General features: G+C 54.6%; 1 protein-coding gene across 1 annotated transcript; it reads left to right on the top strand.

The window, feature by feature from the left end:
• Positions 1-1,355: 1,355 nt before the first annotated feature.
• Positions 1,356-18,402, top strand: SACK1A (scaffolding CK1 anchoring protein A). Its single transcript, XM_028105531.1, has 4 exons — positions 1,356-1,835; positions 9,088-9,255; positions 10,852-10,976; positions 17,868-18,402. The coding sequence occupies exons 1-4, from the start codon at positions 1,356-1,358 to the stop codon at positions 18,400-18,402; spliced, it is 1,308 nt and encodes a 435-aa protein (XP_027961332.1).
• The last annotated feature ends 676 nt before the right edge of the window (positions 18,403-19,078 follow it).

Below are 19,078 nucleotides of genomic sequence, written 5' to 3'. Positions count from 1 at the left end.
GTTCTTTTAGCAGACATTGTCAGGGCCCTACTCGATCCCGTGAGCCCTCCCCTCTCCCGTGAGCCTCTGACCGCGCCCTGGGGAGTCTGACTGCATGCCTCCTCTGGCTTCAGGGTTGTGCTTGGTGAGCACAGGGCAGGCCCGCCCCGTGGGGGTTAATGTGGGCCCAGGAGCAGCCCTCCGCCGATGACAAATGGAGACTGGTAGATACATTCTCACCCTTTGGGTAGGAAAATTCTAAGAGGTCTGCTAGACCCTCTCCCAGGGGGCCCAGCAGGAATGACCCCAGATGGTCCCTTGATGTTAATAAATCCCAGATGTGCACCACAGCAGCCTGCTCGTAAGCGTGCCCCGTGGTGGCTCCCCGCCTGTCCTGGGCTGTCTCACACCTTCCTCCCCCATTGGCGCTTCATGGAATCCCCTTCCAATGGGCTACTTATACTCGAATCCTGTCTCGGTCTGTTTCCGGCTGAACCCAAAGACAGACATTTCATTCCGCCTACATGGACTTGACCATGACCTGACCTGGAAAGAAAATGTGCCTTCTCCCTTAGCTGTTCCTATATTTCAAACACACCTGCTACCACCTGCCCCTCCCGCTGGGAGACAGGTCCCAACGCCCCTGGGGCCCAGACACAACGGTAGCTTCCTCTCCGGGCCCTCCTCCAAGCAGGTCATGCAGCCAGCAGACTGGAGCTTCTCTGGGGGCTCTGTTCAAACATGACCGTGGCCAACACAATAGGGGAGAGAGGGAGCAGAGCAAAGCTTTTTCAGAGGACCGGAGGCCAGGAACTTGTTGTCCCTAGGAGAAAGGAGTATGCCTGGTGGACGGCTCTGCCTGGCCCGCGCCCAGCTTCCCTCCCAACGCTGGCGCAATCTCAGGGGCAACCTCTTTCCCCCACAGGGGAGTTCTCGTCTTGCACCAATGGCGTTTGAACTGAGAGCACGGGAGGGGCCGAGGCCCCTGGGGGTGCTGGGAGAGCCTCCCTGCTCTGCATCGCAGGCTGGGGCCCCTGAGAGTTGTGCAAGGTGTGCAGGCCGGCTGCTGGGCGCGGAGGACAGCTCCCAGGGCTGAGTGTGCCAGGGCGTGGCGGAGCCAGCCCTCGAGCCCGCGGGCAGGGCGGTGGCGCCCGAGATAAGCCAGGGCCTGGCCAGAGGATGATCCCGGGCAAGTGTTGCTCAGGCCAGTGGTAAGTCACTTCCTCGGAGCGGGCATGAAGCGTGGCAGGTGGATGCTGCATGCTTCCCGGGAGCACTGAGAGCTCCCCTCCCGGGTGGTGTGGCCCACTTGCCCTGACATCAGGAGGAGCTCAAGCCACGGCCTCCTACCCGCCACGACTCAGGGACCGGGCAACATGAGCCGGTCCAGGCATGTGGGCAAGATCCGGAAACGCCTGGAAGAGGTCAAGAGCCAGTGGGTCCGGCCCACCAGGGCCGATTTCAGCGACAATGAGAGTGCCCGGCTGGCCACAGACGCCCTCTTGGATGGGGGTCCTGAGGCCTACTGGCAGGCACTCAGCCAGGAAGGTGAGGTAGACTTCTTGTCCTCGGTGGAGGCCCAGTACATCCAGGCCCAGGCCAAGGAGCCCGCTTGTGCCCTGGAGCCCCCAGGAGGGACAGAGGCAGGCCCCCGGGGACTGGACTCCCGCTCCCTGCACTCAGGCACCTACTTCCCCGTGGCCTCCGAGGGCAGTGAGCCCACCCTGTTGCACACCTGGGCCTCAGCCGAGAAGCCCTACCTGAAGGAAAAGTCCAGCGCCACTGTGTACTTCCAGACGGACAAGCACAACAACATCAGAGACCTCATTCGCCGCTGCATCAGCCGGACCAGCCAGGTATCAGTGGTGGGGCCTGTGTCTCCTTGGCTATGGGGTCGGGGGAGGAATGGTGCTGGTGGAGGAGAAAGAGGGGGGTGGGTCCTGCCCCGAGGCACGGAGTTCAGAAGACCGGGGCTGAGGATGGAGTCAGGGGTGTTATTCTCTGTCTTGCCCTGGATCGCTGACTTTCTGATCCCACCTGTCACAGTCCGGGTCCAGACCACCCCCACCCATCACTGGAACTCCTGCAGTAGCTTCCTGCCTGCCCCTCGTCTTCCATCTTGACCCCCACCCACCCAGTCTCCTTGTTGCAATAGAGCACTTATTCTATGCTTCAAATCTAACTTGGTGCCTTCCCTGCTTAGAGCCCTCCATGGCTCCCAATTGCCCACAGTGGGAAGAGCAAAGTCCTTATGGCTCACAGCCTCTCCAGCTCCTCTCCCAGCTCCTGCCACTCAGTCCCGAGGGACCTGCAGACTCTCCAGCCCCCTTTGCTCTGTCTTTGGGGCTTTGCATGTGCCATTCCCTCTGCCTAGGACCCCCTCACCTTCCCTGCTTTTCACCTGACAAAGGCCTACTCCTTTCTCAGGATGCAGCACCCACGTCCCTTTCTCAGGAAGGCTCTCCTGAACTCCCCCTTGGCTAGGCCAGGCGCCTCACCTCTGTGCTTCTGAATTAAGGGGCCAGTCCACTGAGGCACATGCTTGTCCCTTGTCCTCTCTTAGATGGGGGTCCATCTTCGGGGTCCAAGTGGGCAGATAGCGTAGACCTATCTGCCCACAAATGACTGGGCAGCCCCTGAATCCAGCTGGTGGTCAGGCAGAAGACAGAATGGGCAGAGAGAAGGTTTTTCCGCAGAGTATTTACGTTTTAATAGACGACTTTAGAAGAAGAAAAATAGGGGCACCTGGGTGGCTCAGTTGGTTAAGCGTCTGCTTTCAGATCAGGTCATGATCCCAGGGTCCTGGGACCCAGCCCCGCATCCGGCTCCTTGCTCAGAGGGGAGTCGGCTTCTCCTTCTCCCTCTGCCCTTCCACACCGCTCATGCTCTTTCTCTCAAATGAATAAATACGATCTTTTTTTTTATTATTAAAAAAAAAGAAGAAGAAGAAAGAAGAAGAAGAAAAATATTTCATGACCAGAGCTGGGCCAGTAGAATTGCAGGCACGGTGATGGGCATTTGGTCATCAGTTCTGCCATCACCCGGGATGGGATGGGCGGCTTCCTGCTGCAGCTGGGGAAGGGGCAGAGGGGCTCCAGCTCATCCTACCCCGGCTGCATAAATGACTATTCCGAATGGGGCTTTAGATGCCCACTCCTCCCTCCTGAAGCTGCGGGACAAGAGGGACAACGGCAGACTCAAAAAAGACGCAGCTGGTATTTAAGTTCATTTACTGCTAGGCTCCCAGTCCCGTGACTGAATCCCCTTTGAAGTTCAGCACTGTGAAATCTTAAGGCTCCAGAAAAAGCCCCGCTTAAGGTGCAGAGGCGGTGTGTGGAAGGGGAGGGAAGGGGCGGCGTTCTGGAAAATTAGGTAAGGTTACAATGGGCGGAGCATTGGCTTTCCGAGTCCCAGGGCGGCTTCGGAGCAGGATTTCGTGTTTCGGCGATGGGTCAGCGGTAGGAATGACAGATGGGCCGAGGCGGGCCGCCGGGCTGACCGCGTCCCCTGGGGCACGTCCCTTGACCTCCCCAGGCCTCAGACTCCCCGCCAGAGTAAGGCTGGCTCTGGTCTGTCTGTGGGTGAGATTCAGTGCCCTCCCGAGGGGTAGGGGCCGGTGGTGTCGGGGAAATTCTCAACCACAGCTGCAGCTCGGCCGGTGAGCGAGTGGGCGAGGCTCCCTGGAAAGAAGCCAGGTCAGGACTTGCTGAAGCTGTCCCCTGGCTGCGTCCTCCCCCGCCCCTCCTCCCCACCCAGCGAGGCTTCCCTCCCTCTGTGGCCCCGAGGCCCCTGATAGGCTTTGTTTCACCAATACAGCATGTTTTGAATTTAAGACGACACTGAAAAACCTGAAGATTTCACCTAAAAGTAAGAAGGTGGCGACCCCCTCTTTGGTGGGTGAGTCCCCTTTGCCACAGGCCCCACCATGCCCTCTTGCCCCAGGCCTTGATGAACTTCCCCCACTTCGTTTTCTTTCTTTTCTTTTTAAAAAGATTTTATTTCTTTGTTTGACAGAGAGACACAGCGAGAGAGAGAGAGAGAGAGAGAGAGAGAGAGAGAGAGAGAGAGAACACAAGCAGGGGGAGTGGGAGAGGGAGAAGCAGGCTCCCCGCGGAGCAGGGAGCCTGATGCGGGGCTAGATCCCAGGACCCTGGGACCATGACCTGAGCCGAAGGCAGCTGCTTCACCAACGGAGCCACCCGGTGCCCCCCCCCCCCCCCCCCCCCCCCGCCCCGCCGCACTTTGTTTTCTGTCAGGCCTCTGCAGGCAGGGTGTGTTGATAGTCTTCACACACACACACACACACACACACACACACACACACACACACGGGCTCAGGGGTGACCTGCCCCCACAGAGATGCCAGGGGGCCTGGAACCTTGTCACAGGCTGTGCACGGAAGCAGGCTGTGACCCTGCCTCCCCACTCAGAGCCAGAGGGTCGGTAGGTTTGCATATTCCCCCGTGGCTTCAGCCTCCTGAGAGGAAAACAGAGCTCCGTGTTTTCCAGACAAGTTTCCACTCCCTAAACTAGCAGGAATTCTCCCTCTTTCCCTCCACGCTCACATTCCTTTCTTCCCCAAAGCCTAATTCATAGCCCGGCCCTGCACCCAGGATGGCAGAGCAGAACCAGAGGCCTCCTGCCCTCTGGGGAGCTCCCTGCCTCTGCTTGCCCATTAGGGGAGGAGAAGGGGACAGGGGGTGGGCGGCAGCCCTGGGTGTGAGCAACCCTCTGTGCCCGCGAGGGGAGGACGGGGTGACTAAGGCAGGCTTCACGGAGGAGGGGGCCTCTGAGCTGAGTCTCAGAGGCTGAGTAAGAGGTGGTCAGGCAGAGAGGGAAGGGAAAGGGGAAGGGAGTCAAGGCAAAAGGCAGGAGGTGTGAGAGGGCTGGGTGTCCCGCCGGTGGGAAGACGTGGCATGGAAATGACTGGCACAAAACAAGGAGGTTTTGCTCAGAGCTCCCTAGAAGCAAGAGGCGGAGCAGGCCATGCCCAGCCACACAGGAAGCACCACGGTGGGGTGGGAGGCAGAAGGGGCCAGAAGAATGCATGGGCACAGGCCCTTACTGTGCTTTTGCAGGAAAGGGAGGGCAGGCAGAGCGAACAGCTTAGGACTGGCTAGTTGGAACAGTGTCAGCAGGCTCTGGGCTGTCGGTGGTCCCTTGTTGTCCAGGACCTCCTCCACCCTGCCATTCTCGATGCGGCGGGGTTTCCTGGTCCAGAGGAGCTCCCATCTGTCAGGCAGGGGATGAGGGACTCTCAGCCAGGATTCGAGGTCCCCACAGGATGACCCTTGCCTACGGGTAGAGCCCCAGCAGACCAGCATCCCCCTGGCGGGGCTCCTGGGTCTCTCTGCAGCTCAGATTCCCAGAGCCGGCCTGCCAGGCTGGGCTTCCTCCTTCAGTGAGGGGTCGAGGAAGCACTTCCTTCTTCTCAGCCAACCCCACCCCGACGTGCTGGCCCAGCGGATTGGCCTACTTTATTTCTCTTTTATGCCCCTGGAGGTGTCAGCACTAATTTTAATCCTTTTCCATGCCCTGGACTAAAGCATGTTTACATGGTGTTATTCTAACATGATTCATACTTTCTCAAAATGCATATAAAATCATAGACATATTTTAACTACAAACAAGAATAAAAACCTTTGCTTTTTGCACCTGGTTACATTTATATTATCTGGGCTCAGGGTTAGATGCAGTTTGAATGATAGCCAATGTTCTATTTTTGAGCAGTAGTTTATCGGTAAAGAAACTGAGGCCCAGAGAGGGTAAGTGACTTGTCCAAAGGCTCTCAGCTCATCGCCAGTAGCACGGGGGCTGGAGCCACGGTTCCCTAACACCCCATAGAGCACTGTGGCCTGGACTGTGTGTGACCCCTCTGTATTAGTGTCCCAGGACTGCTGCGACAAGTTACCACCCCCCTGGTGGTTTAAAACAAGAGATATTTATTCTCTCCTAGTTCTGAAAGCGAGACCGAACATGAAGATATCAGTTGGGCCCTCCTTGCTCTGAAGTCTTTGGGGAGGAGGGTCCTGTCTTCTGCTTCCAGCTTCTGGTGGCTGTGGGCGTTCCTTGATTTGTGGCCGCCTCACTCCAGGCTCTGCTTCTGTCTTCATGTGGCTCCCCCTCTTCTCCCTGTCTCTCCTCTGGGTGTCTTTTACAAGGACACTTGCCATTGGATTTAGGGCCCACCGGATAATCCAGGATGATCTCATCTTGAGAGTCTTAATTGCACCTGTGGAGACTTTTTCCAAGGGAGATCACGTCCACGGGTTCTGGTGGTTCGGATGTGGACATATCTTTCGGGAGGTCGTCATTCATCCCACCCCATGACACCCTGTAAGGTAGCACGACCACGCAGGGGACTGAAGAGGTTATGGGCCTTGAGTCAATCCGCCTGGGAGCCAATCCCAACAGGAGGCCAACAGGATAAACCTAGACACGTGAGCCTGTTTTTCCAAGCATCCCTTCAATCACGACCTGGGGTTATTTGCAAACATGGCCCCTTCTCTGTTCAATCTGTCACCAGCCCTGTCTCTGGGAAGCAAGGACTCGCTCGACCCCTCCCCCCAGGGAGGATTTACTGACCTCCTGGGGAGAGGGAAGTGTCCCTTCCACCTGTACCGCCCTCAAGGAGGAAGCATTTCTCTTCCCGCAGACAGGGCCTCTGTTGCTGTTGGCACCGTAAGTTTAAATGTCGAGACAATCATGGGCTCACAGGGCCACGGTTCTAAAGGAGCGTGGCCTCCCTATTTCAACATCTTTTCTGACTTCTAACCTGGGCAGTCCCTTCCCCTGTCTGGACACTCACATCATCTGAGCAGGAAGTCAACTCCACGTGGGTACCACGTGGTCTGTTTCAATGACCCTCTTCTTGTCCTGGCTACTTCCCAGATGTCGATGGTCAATATATCTACGTATCTGTACATACGTATATATCTCTATATACCATATATATAATTACTATATATATATGCTATATATATAGTAATTATTAGAAAAATGGTGGAACGTTATTACAGGTAATGTTGAAAACTGCCGTAGTGCCCAGTCCAAACATGACTGCTAGTTTTGGCTTTGTGCTTGCTTGTGTGTCTACACACCACTTTCCCTCACTGGCAATCATACCGGACGGACCATCATTTCATGCTCTGTTACCCCTTTTCACCGAATTCATTCATTGCTAATACATCTGTGTCGAGCATGGATCATACAGCAGTTTTGCTTCAACATTTCGCCACGTCTCACAGTTTTCATGTGACCATTATAATTATCATTGCTAATAGCTGCCATATCCACGTCGACATGCCGCGATTTGGGTATTAGGACAGACTTTGATTGGCTGACAGCCAACTAATTCTGCTCTAATCCCACTCTGTGGGGGTCCCCACCACCGAGCAATTCTCAGCCACCAGCTGGGTGTCCCAACCCAACCCACACCAGTCCCAAGCTCAGACTGGAGACTCCAATGACCCGCTCCTTGGGTTTGATCAATCTGCTAGAGTGGCTCACAACAAAGAAACATTTCACTTTCCAGAGATTACTAGTTTATTATAAGGGGTAGAACTCAGGAACAGCCAGATGGAAGAGATGCAAAGAGCAAGGTATGGGGAAGGGCATGGAAGTTCCATACCTTCTCTGAGCACTCTGCTCTCCCCAAATCACCAACCCAGAAGCTCTCTGAACGCATCCTCTTGGGTTTTTGGGTAGGCTTCGTTACACCACGAATGATTACATCATTGACATTGGCAGTTGATTCAACCTCCAACCCCTCTCTCTTTCCTTGGGGTAGGGGGGTAGGAGGGACAGACTATTCCAACCCTCTAATCACTTAGTTGGTTCCCCAGGCAACCAGCCCCCATCCAAAAGTCACCTCATTAACATAACAAAGGACCTTTATCTCTCTCCGCTCTCGGCACTTAGGAAATTCCAAGTGTTTTAGAGCTTGGTGCCAGAAACAAGGACAAAGACCAAATATACATTTTTTTTTTAATAAATCACAATACCGTGGAAAACAACCCTAAACAAGTCTAAGAAGAAGAGCATGCATTGACATCTACAGTGGGAAAGTCAAGGGTAGGACTGGCTTCCAAGCGTGACTGAAACCAGATGTTCGAAGGATGCTGCTGGCAACGTGCTTGGTCCTGCTTCCTCGGGGGCGGACTTCATTTTCAGGCAGGCCGTCCCCACGTGGCGCCAAGATGGCTGCTAGCAGCTGTAGCTCCTCCTCTAGGAGCTGAGCAACCCCCTCTCCTTTCCCCCAGTCCCAGCAGAAGTCCTGGGCCAGCCCTCATTAGAATAGCTTAGGTCATGTGATCAGCCCTGAGCCAATCTCTGTGGCCAGCAGGGGATGCCGTGCTCTCATTGGTCTGGCCTTGGTGATGTGCCCTCCCCGCGCCCAATCCGGCGCCTGGCAGTGGCCCCGCCCAAGCCACATTGCTTGTGGGGAAGAGATTGCTTAAAGTGAGATTGGCTGGCAGAGGAGGGGTGGGTCCTTGGTAGGCGGGCGTACACACGTCTCCCCCCTTTCCTGCATTTCTAGGGCTCTCCCCCCGTCCCCCCCCCCAGGGTTCTGTTATGATAGAGGAGGACTCCCTTCTGCGTCCCACTGGGGCAACTCAGCCTTGTCTAGTCGATCTGTAGGGTCTCCACGGGGATTTTGTTCGGGGCAGTATTCCGTGGCTTAAAAACATTTGAAAACCAGGGGCCATAGAGTGCCTTCGAGCTCCGCATGGCTGAGTGGCTGTGACGTTGACTCCATCCCTCAGCCCTGAGCCTGCCTGGTCACCTCCTATTCGCCTCTTCCCCTCCTTGTGCTCCTTCTCTGCCTTCGTCTCCTTCCTCCCGTGCATGCCGCACTCCAGCAGTGGGCCGGGAGGCCGGACGGCCTGTGGTTGGGCTGGACAGATGGAGTCAGGGCGGAGGCCTCCACCCCAGCTCTGTTCCCTCGAGTGCTGCCTTGGCAGAGGCCCCCATCTCATGCTTTCTCCTCCAGGGCAGCAGCAAGGGGAACTGCTCTCTTAGGGCCACCGGGACTTGGGAAACTCTGCTGAAGCCAGTTAGCACCTGGCCCCTGACTCTTTTTGTTTCCACCGCTCTGCCCTGGCCCAGGTCCTGGCCATCGTGATGGATATGTTCACGGATGTGGAGATCTTCTGTGACATTCTAGAGGCGGCCAACAAGCGTGGGGTGTTTGTCTGTGTGCTCCTGGACCAGGGAGGTGTGAAGCTCTTCCAAGAGATGTGTGACAAAGTCCAGATCTCTGACAGCCACCTCAAGGTAGGGGCCCCCAGTGAGCATCCAAAAGGGATTTTGTATTAGGATAGGATAACTTACACCATGCTAACAGAACCGCCCCCCCCATCTCAATGGCTTAACGTGGTAAAGGTTTATTTCCTGCCCAAAGTCCAGCGTAGGACAGACAGCCCTCCCTCATCCTGTAGCTACACCATAAGAAATACATGGCCTCCAAGATGGCAGTGGCAGGGAGAGAGCAGAGGGATGCTGCAGGACCTGACCTGGAAGAGATTGCCGTCACTCCTGCTTACAGCCTCACGAAGACACATGGGGGCTGGGAACCGAAGGGGGCCCATGGGTGTCTCGTGAGCAGCAATCTCTGCTTTTGTTCTCTTGGCTGAAGAAACCCCGTGGCCTCCACTTCACAGGCCAGGGCAGCATCCACGAGTCAGCCCGACGGGAAGCTGATCCTCTTGGACTGAACCCAACTCCCCACTGACTTCCTTCTTCTGGCAAGGAGAACAGAAGCCCAGAGATAAGGACTCCCTTAGTCATGTCAGATTTAGGGCAGCTAATTCAAGGTCCGATGTAAAACCACCCAGTGTTTATGAGCAGGCTCTGTGGAACAGCGGAAGGCTGGGTCCCGTGGTGACCCCGCTCTAGCTCGGTCAGGTCAGCCTCTGGGAGACCCCGCCATCCTCCTCACTGCCTGGGGCGCAGCTGAGTTCAGGCACCTCCCGGCGCGGCAGGCCTCGGTCCCGGGCCTGACTGGGTCTGCCTCACCGGGATCACACCTCCTCAACAGGAGGCCATCGACAGAGGTGCGGAGAGTCCGTGCAGGCCTTGCCTCTGTGGCCCACGCCGGCCACGCCTGCCAGTCCTCTGTCCCCCAAGGGACGGTGGGGTGCGGCCCTCCTCTTAACGTGTCACAGAGCTTATGGGGGGGGCTGGGGATCGCTGTTGGAAGCGTTGGGCACCCCCCTCCCAGAGCCTGCCCAGCCACCAGAGACATTCAGGGGACCCCAGCAGTACCCTACCTTTCTCAGACGGGATATCCCCGTGCTTTACCCACCTCTTCATTTTCCAGCCTCCCAAGGGTTCTGGCTGACGGCTGGCGCAGCAGGTGTTCCTGGGGGCGGGGGAAGGGGCAAGCAGGGCCATGATTTGGGTTGTGGACACACCTTTCCTTAGGAAAATCTAGGGTCCACGGAGGTCTCCGCAAAGGTACCCCCTCCGGCTGCACTTCCCTCTGACCAGCTTGGGGTCAGGGACTCATGTCACTAAAGCCTCTTATAGGGCAAGGCTGGGCTTGCCAGGCCTCTGTGGCCCCTGGGAGCCTAGACGGAGGGCTGCATGGACATTAGGCCTTCATCTTTCTTCTGTTTGCCACTTTATTTAAATTCTACCATCTCCTTTTTCCTCCCCCCTCCCCCGCCATGACTTAAATAATGTCAGGACAATGAAAAGAATTTAGGAAATTCAGCCAAGGAAAAATAAAAATAGCCAATGAGCCTATGAATTAGAGATAACCCCTGCCTATTTCTTGCTGAGCATCCTTCCAGATGTTTTCCTAGGCAAACATGTATCCATCTATACGCATGTAATTAGTGAATGACGCCTTGACTCTCCTTCCAACAGAACATTTCCATCCGGAGTGTGGAAGGAGAGGTGTACTGTGCCAAATCAGGCCGGAAGTTCGCTGGCCAAATCCAGGAGAAGTTCATCATTTCGGACTGGAGATACGTCCTGTCGGGATCATACAGGTGAGCACTGGGTTTCACCTGCCGAAGGTTTCGAGGAGGCCAAGGCTGAGCCTGGTGCAGAGCACCCCCAGCCGCTCAGGCACTTACCCCTCCCAGCGGCTCCCAGGGTGCCGCCCCCCAGCCACACTGGGGCTGCTTCACATACCTGAGGCTGGAGGCAGGACCAGCCTGGGCAGAAGGGGGACATCTGGACCCTTCGTGGCGGGGGCAGGGGGCTTCAGGGTAGAGAGGCACTTCCAAGTTTCCTTGCAGATTGCAATAGGACACAGAATCTTCCTTTTCCCTCCTCCGCTCTCTCAGGCGTGATGGTAAAGCTATGCAATTTGTTTTGGGCTGTGTGTGTGTGTGTGTGTGTGTGTGTGTGTGTGTGTGTCCTATTTTATTTTCAGAAGTGTGTCCAAATTCCATGGGACCTAAGACTGGTGCTAGGGACTGGCCGTGGCAGCAGCCTAAACTAGAAGTCAGACAACAGAGGTTCAATTCCCGGCTCTGTAGCTTCCTGGCTGGGTGACCTTGGGCAAGTCACTGCGCCTCTCCGTTCCTTCATTTATTCGACAGCTATGTAGAAACCCACTGGGTACGTACCAGGCATGCTTCAAGGCTGGGGTGCGGCTCTGGAGCTCCCATTCAAACCAAGGAGATAAACAACAGCCAGTCGTGGCAGGCTTAGTCGGTAGAGCACATGACTCTTGATCTTGGCGTTGTGAGTTCAAGCCCCATGCTGGGTGTAGAGATTGCTTAAAAAAAAAAAAAAAGAACCAGTACAGAGCAGAGACAGAGAGAGAGTGATGGGGGAGGGAAAGGAGCCTGGGAAGGGGTGGCTGAGCTGGCTAAAGTTTCCCTTGGCTCCCCTCTGGGTCTCTCTCTCTCCACCTTTTCCTGGGCCTTGTTTTCCCTGGCTGCGCAGTGGGCCTGTAGTATCTACCTCACAGACTGCATCGGAGCTGAATGAGGTGTGGTCCACCTGCAGGGGGAAGAAGCCGTTTCATAACTCCTCTGCCAGGAAGGGCTCTGAGACCAGGCAGCCCTGAGGGGACACCTCCAGTGTCCTGGGGTCACTGAGCCCCATGTGCATTTCCACCCACAGCTTCTCTCCTCGTTGTTTGGCTTCACTGGGGTACCTGTGCAAAAGGGAGCCCACGTGCTTCTGATCCTCGGGCCCTGCATCCAGCACTCCCTTGTTTTGTGAGAGGCTGAGGTGGGACCGCATTACCCTCCCCAAGGGGCCAAAGCCACCTTCTCAGCTTTTGTTCTTTCCTTGGAGAGTGACAAAGGCCTCTGCGCATCAAGCCATAAGGCTCTGGGTGGGAGGTCAGCCTCAAACCCCATGGCAGGACTTGAGGCCTCTGACCTTGACCTCTGACCTTAACTAAGCTGCCACTAAACCTAGCTCACCACCTGGATGGGAAGAGTCAGATCTCTGTCTGCGGAGCTGCCCCAGACCCAAGGCCCAAGCCTGGAATCAGGGGCCCACCGTAGCTGAGGAATTCTCTCTCGTTCTTTTTTTGATTATTACAGGGAAATTCACATAATCTAAAATTAGCCATTTTAAATGTATAATTCAGTGGCATTTAGTACATTCACTGTGTGTGCAACCATGACCACTTTCTAGTTCCAAAATATCTCTATCACCTCCAACAAAACCCCATGCCCACCCTATGGGGGAGGAAAAGCCTCTTTTTCCTATTACCGTTCTAGGTTCTCTGGCTGGGGCCTGTCAGTTGGACAAAAGGTAGACTAACAAGAAAAAAGCGTATGGATTTATTTATAAGTTTTATGTCACGTGAATGAGGTGTGGTCCATCTGCAGGGGGAGGAAGCCGTTTCATAACTCCTCTGCCAGGAGGGGCTCTGAGACCAGGCAGCCCTGAGGGGACACCTCCAGTGTCCTGGGGTCACTGAGCCCCATGTGCATTTCCACCCACAGCTACCCTCTCTCCGTGCCTCATAAAGAAATGATCCTAAGCAATGGTTAAGCCTGAGCATTTTTATATGAGGTGTGACGAAGAGTAGAAAGTCATAGAAAGTTGTGGAAAACCGTGGTGGGGCAAAAGGGTATGAGCTAAAGGTAGTTACTGGGGAAATGTAGCAAGGCCTGTTCATTCGGATCCCTCCTCTGTCTTTGGAGACAGAGAAAGAAATTCTGAAAAAGAAAATGCAGAGGAGGGAGTGTCTCCTCTTATTTTCAATCGGGAGAATTACGCCTCTTCATTTTCGTCTGTATTTGCCCTTGTGGAGCTCATCATGCTGAGGTGGGGGTGGGGGTAGCTTGCCCTTGGTAGGGGCAGAAGGAAGCAGAACTAACCTTGTTGAGCTTTGTGTCAGGCCCTAGGCCAGGTGTGATCAGACCTTTAGGAAGGATTTAATCATGACAACCCTTTGAGGGAAGCATTATTCTTCCAATGGACAGACGGGGGAACTGAGGCACGGAGCGGGTAAGTGATTGACCCCAGGCCACCAGCCTCCTTGACGAGGATCCCCAGCTCTCCAGTGTCTTCCGGGCTTGTCGTCCTGATATGGGAGGTGCCGGGAGGAGGGGGGCGGCGGGCTTGAAGACATGCAGGGCCATTCCCAAGAACTGAGGAATCCAGCTCCCAGAGAGAGGGCAGGACAACTCTAACCTGGTTTGCACTCAGCAGTCAAAGGTGATCTGCTTGCCGGCCTTGAGGACGATGCTTCTCCCCGGGTCTCTCAGGGTTGTCTCTAGTTAATACAAAACACAAGTCTCCATCCCATCTTTCAATGCAGCTGTCCCTGGGCTTCAGATATTTTGGCCCTGGTTGTAGCCAGTTCTCCCAAACTGAAGAGCCCTGTCCACATCTTCAGCTGAGGGTTGGGGGTGAGGAGGCGGGTGTGTGCATTTCAACCTTTAAGCTCTTGTAGTAAGTCTTACCCCAGAATAGGCACCGCGCCAGGTGCGGGGGACACAAAGCTTGTCTCTGTTATCAAAAAACATGGGTAAACGGCCACAGAGCGATGTGGTGGGTGCTCTAAGATCAGCACGAGCTAAGAAGTTGCCCTGGGGTCAACCAGGAGGGAGCTCCGGCTTCTGCTGGCAGGTCCAGGAGGTTGGTGCCTTTGGGGTTGGGCCTTGCTGGGCACAGCAAGAGAACCTAACTGGCCCTGATTCCCTTCCTGACCTGACCCACACTTCTACCTCTGAGCTTTCTCTGCCTGGAACAGAAAGATTTTTTAAACACAAACCAGATCAGATCACTTGCATCCTTAAAATCCTTCCATGCTTGTCACTGCTCTTAGTAAAGAAAAAAAAAAAACACCAATCATGCTCAGCATGGCCTCTGTCCGGGCAGGATTCTCCTTCCTCCCCAGTGTGCTGTGGCCACACTGTGTTCCTCCAGGTCTCTCATGCTCTTTCAGGCCTCAGGGCCTTTGCACTTGCTGTGTACTCCCCCTGCTGGAGAGGTCATTCCTGCTGTCTTACCCGGCCAACTCCTTGTCTTAGAGTTTCCAGATCATCTCCTAGAGAGCCTCTTTGCGGACTTGTTTAGCCAAGATTGTAAACATGACGTCAGGCCCTGGATTGGGTCTGTTTTCTTCTCTGTTGCGTTTCTGGCATGAAGTACAGTTCATCCAGTGCCTGAACATTATATATGACCATTTTATTTGCTGAATGAATGAATGAATGTCCACGTAAGGTCCTGGCCATCCAGTGCAGCTAGAGGAACAAAGTGTTTCAAACCCTGTCCATCATTATCCATTAGCAGGATATGAAATCAATTTAGTGGATGAGGCCTGGAATTTTTTTTTTTTTTTGTATTGAAATAGGGTAGAATAAACATACTGAGGGCACACTGAGGTAAGGAATGTTCTGGAAACTGTTGTGTGGTGATGTATGTGTTTGTATTTGTGAGTAGGTCGTGTATTAAATGTATTTCTCCAAGATTAGCCATGATAAGTCTGAAGAAGAACAGGCAGGGAGGACTTGCCAGAGATCAGGACACCTCGTGAAGCTGGAGTCATCATGACAACGTGGCATTGGACGAGGAGCAGACAGACTGACAGATGGAACAGAGCAGAAAGCCCAGAGACAGACCCACCCATGATGGGGCGTGTCAGAGCGGTGGGGAAAGGAGACACTGGAAAAAAAAATAATAATTCTCTACACGGAAAGTTGGATTCCACTTCACACATATACAAAAAAAAAAAAAAAATCACCTTCCGATAGATTAAAAGGCCTGAAATGTCAAAAACAAACTTTAAAACTCTTAGTAGAAAAGAATAGATGAATATCTTTTAGACCTTAGCATAAGGATTAGGTGTCTTAACACAGACACCCCTCTTTTTTTTTTTTTAAGATTTTATTTATTAGAGACAGGGAGCCAAGCAGGGGGAGGGGCAGAGGGAGAAGCAGGCTCCCTGCTGAGCAGGGAGCCCAATGCGGGGCTCGATCCCAGGACCCCAGGATCATGACCTGAGCTGAAGGCAGACGCCCAACTGACTGAGCCCCCCAGGTGCCCCCAGACACCCCTCTTTTGTGTTAAACACAACACAAAAAAGCCTTGACTACAAAAGATTGCTAAACCCAACTATATTACGATGAAGAACTTGGTTCATTGAAAGATAGCTGAAAGAAAGTGAAAAGTCAGATTACAGAGTGGGAGCAGGTTTTCATGATGCCCTGACAAGATTAGTGTCAAGAACCACAAAGAACTCCTGTGAATCATAAGAGCAAAGCAGCGCAAGGAAGAGCAGGTAGGAGGCGGGAGTGGGCATTTCAGCCAGGAGCAAACGCATGTGAAAACATGAAGAGGTGTTCTGCACTATAAGTGACCAGAAAAATGCAAATCAAGGCTAGAACCAGTTGCCATTTTATACCTTTTCAAGTAGCAAAAAAAATAAGACTGACAATACCAAATGCTGGATGTACAGGATCTTTTCTTTTAAGATTTTATTTATTTATTTGACAGAGAGAGACACAGTGAGAGAGGGAACACAAGCAGTGGGAGTGGGAGAGGGAGAAGCAGGCTTCCCGCTGAGCGGGGAGCCCGATGCGGGGCTCGATGCGGGGCTCGATGCGGGGCTCGATCCCAGGACCCTGGGAGCATGACCTGAGCCGAAGGCAGATGCTTAATGACTGAGCCACCCAGGCGCCCCATACAGGATCTTTTCTACATTGCTGATGGGATTGCAAGTCAATATAGTGACTTTCAAAAGAGTTTGGAATTTTCTCCTAAAGCTGACTATTTACCTGGTTTATAATCCAGCAATTCCACCCCTAGGGGTATTTCCAAGAGAATGAGTCCACGGGACAGTAAAAGACATGTGTAAGAATGCTCATTATAGCACTGGTCACAGCAGAAATACTGTCGAAGCAATGGGAATGCTTGTCAATGGAAGAATGGATGAATAAACCATGATCTAGCCTCTGGTGGAATATTATACAGCAGTCAAAAATGAATGAGGGACAGCAACCAGAGATAACTTGGATAAATCTTAGCAATATAATATTAAGTGGGAAAAAAAACCCAAATATTACATATACGTTAAAAACAACCAAAATATTTTCTTTCCAGAATACATAAGACATTTTTTTTAACAGAGAAAGGAAAGTATGGGAACTATGACACAGGATTCGGGGTGATGATTCCCTCTTTTGCGGGGGACCTGGAAAATAGGTTGCTGGGAGGGACCATATGGTTAGATGCTAGCTTTTTATTTTAGGTGGTGGGTTTGTTGGTGCTTATTACATTATTTAAAATAACGAAGTAAATATCTACAAAAATTAAAAGGGGCCAGGAAGAGACCAGTCATGAGAGATTGTGACAAAGTCAGTTCCATGTAGTAAGGGCCAGAAAGCAATAGAAATGACGTGTATTTCCTACCACAGGTGGTGATAAAGTGTAAAAGCTAGGGCATGGAATGACGGCCACGCAGGGTGTGAAGGAGGAGAACCCCAGCATGGTGCACGGGCACGCAGGGGCTACAGGGACACCAAGGGACCTGAGGGGGTGTGCAGAGGCCCCCCGGGGTGGAGGGCACAGAGGGCGTGGGAGCCTGAAAAGTCTCCAGGGCACTCTTGGACCTGTTTTGTTGCGTAAAGCACGCAGTTGCTTGGCCTAATCTAGTCTGATTGCAAACAACACAGGCGACTGACATCTTAGTGTAGCCAAGAGTCCTGCTGTTCCCACGTTTGCCACCTTCCCTGTTACCTGGCTGGCCCTAGGCTCCGCATCAGCTGCCCACCTCTCTGGGGTGTGTGGGTGGCTCCTGGGTGGGAGGTGAGGTGTAAACAAAGCCTCGTTGTTCTTCCCAGGATTGGCCCAGCCTTGCTTGGGCCCCACCCTGCCTCACAGAGCAGGGACTCTGCCGGCTGGGCCCTGGCTGGCGGATGGGGGGTGGAGGGGTTGTCATTCCTGTTCCTGCCTTGTGTTCCCTCTTCCACCTCCCGAGGAGCATGGGATTCTCCCTCCCCTCCCACTAAGGAGCAGCCCGCGTTTTGCAGCTGCCTTCCCCAGACCCCCCTTTGGTTAGAAGAGGCAGGGGTTCTCACGCTTCACAGGGGGCTTCAGCAGCTAGGGGACTCCTCAGCACAGAGCTGGGGACACTGGGACTCAGCTGTCGCTTAGCCCTTTTGGGCTTCAGCAGGGAGGGGCGAGGATCTGAGCACCAGGAGGGAACCCTGAGGCCAGAGGTCCAATCTCGTGTCTTCACTGTTCACCTGCAAACATTTGCTGGTTTCTGCGCCACGGTCTTGCCATCTGTGAAGGGGGTACCAAGGTGGCCCTCCGGGGGTTCTGCCGGGATGAAACGAGCAGGCCAGAGGAGCGGAGGGCTAACGTTAAGTCCTTCCCCCCAGCCCTGCATGAGCCCACACCGCCTCCCCAAAAGGAGACTCCCTGGTCCCAGCCGTCACTCTCCTCCCCCCCTGCAGCTTCACCTGGCTCTGCGGACACGTCCACCGGAACATCCTCTCCAAGTTCACGGGCACCGCGGTGGAGCTGTTTGACGAGGAGTTCCGCCACCTCTACGCCTCCTCCAAGCCGGTGATGGGCCCCAAGTCCCCCAGGCCTGTGGCGCCCCTGCAGCCCAGAGCAGGCCGCAGCCCCCCGCCTGGCCGCCTCAGTGGTAGCAGCTGCTCGGCCAGCGACCACACGTCCTCCGACCCCTTCAGCAGCCCCTCGACAGGCAGCAACCCCCAGAACCAGAGTCGGTCGGCGTCATCGGGGCCCAGCAGTCCCCTGGCCCCCAACCCCCCTCCGCCCCCCAGGCTTCGGGCCCACCATGGCCCATGGGGGGCCCTGAGCCCACAGGCCCACTTCCCCCCGAGGCCCCTCGCCAGCGCCCCAGCTCCCTGCAGCAACCTCAGTGCCTACAGGCCCACGCGGCAGCAGCTAGAGCAGCTTGGCTTGCTGCCCCGGACGGCCCACATCTGGAGGCCATTTCTCCAAGCCTCCCCTCATTTCTGATGGGTCGCTTCCCCCCAGCAGCCCTCCCAGGGCCGGGGCGGGGCATGCCTGGAGTGTCTGGCCCAAGGACTCCACCTCAATGACTGGCAGCTTTTGAACTTGCTTCCCTTTGAACTAAAAGTGCTTGGACAGCATCGTTGCCTGTGTTTGTTCCCAGGCCTGTGACCGTTCACTTGCCAACACCCCCCGGTCCCAGGGGTTCCCTCCCTAGTTTGGCCTATGGAGCACATTCCAGAAAGTTCCAGGGAGGTGGGGGGTGGGGAGCTAGCCAGGTTTCACATATGGGTAAACCGAGGCACTAAGAGCTAGATTGTGGGTGTGACCAAGGTACTCCTGTTTCCCAGTGCCTGGGAATGGCCCACTCTACAGAAGGTATGGGAACATTTCGGGATGTTTCTGGAAAAGGTGGTAAAGGCATAATAGTGAGGTATCCCTGGGGCCGGTGAATCAGGGATGAGGCCCCAGAATGTGCCACTCTAAGTAGTGTGGGGTCGGTTGAAACTGTAGCCCCCAAGGATGGGGCAAGGCACCCGGGTGTCTCCGGGATGGAATTGGACCAGGCGGTTCATCAGCTCAGGTTCTGGCTTCGGGGAGCCTTGGGCTGGTCTCGAGGTCCCTGAGTCTGGGCCAGTCCCGGGGGCTTGTGTTGTCAGGATCTGGGAACGGCCCGGCAGCA

The sequence above is a fragment of the Eumetopias jubatus genome, unplaced genomic scaffold (assembly GCF_037043125.1).
Source record: "Eumetopias jubatus isolate StellerSeaLion01/CBP00866 unplaced genomic scaffold, mEumJub1_p1.0 scaffold_4, whole genome shotgun sequence".
In the NCBI taxonomy this organism is placed as follows: Eukaryota; Metazoa; Chordata; class Mammalia; order Carnivora; family Otariidae; genus Eumetopias; species Eumetopias jubatus.
This window is presented reverse-complemented; position numbering and strand designations above follow the sequence as displayed.

Bases quoted from the DNA above. Each gene is read 5' to 3' on its own strand.
- SACK1A (XM_028105531.1), top strand. From the start codon at position 1,356: ATGAGCCGGTCCAGGCATGTGGGCAAGATCCGGAAACGCCTGGAAGAG. The intron at 1,836-9,087 runs GTATCAGTGGTG...GCCCTGGCCCAG, and splicing joins GCATCAGCCGGACCAGCCAG to GTCCTGGCCATCGTGATGGA. The intron at 10,977-17,867 runs GTGAGCACTGGG...CCCCCCCTGCAG, and splicing joins GTCCTGTCGGGATCATACAG to CTTCACCTGGCTCTGCGGAC.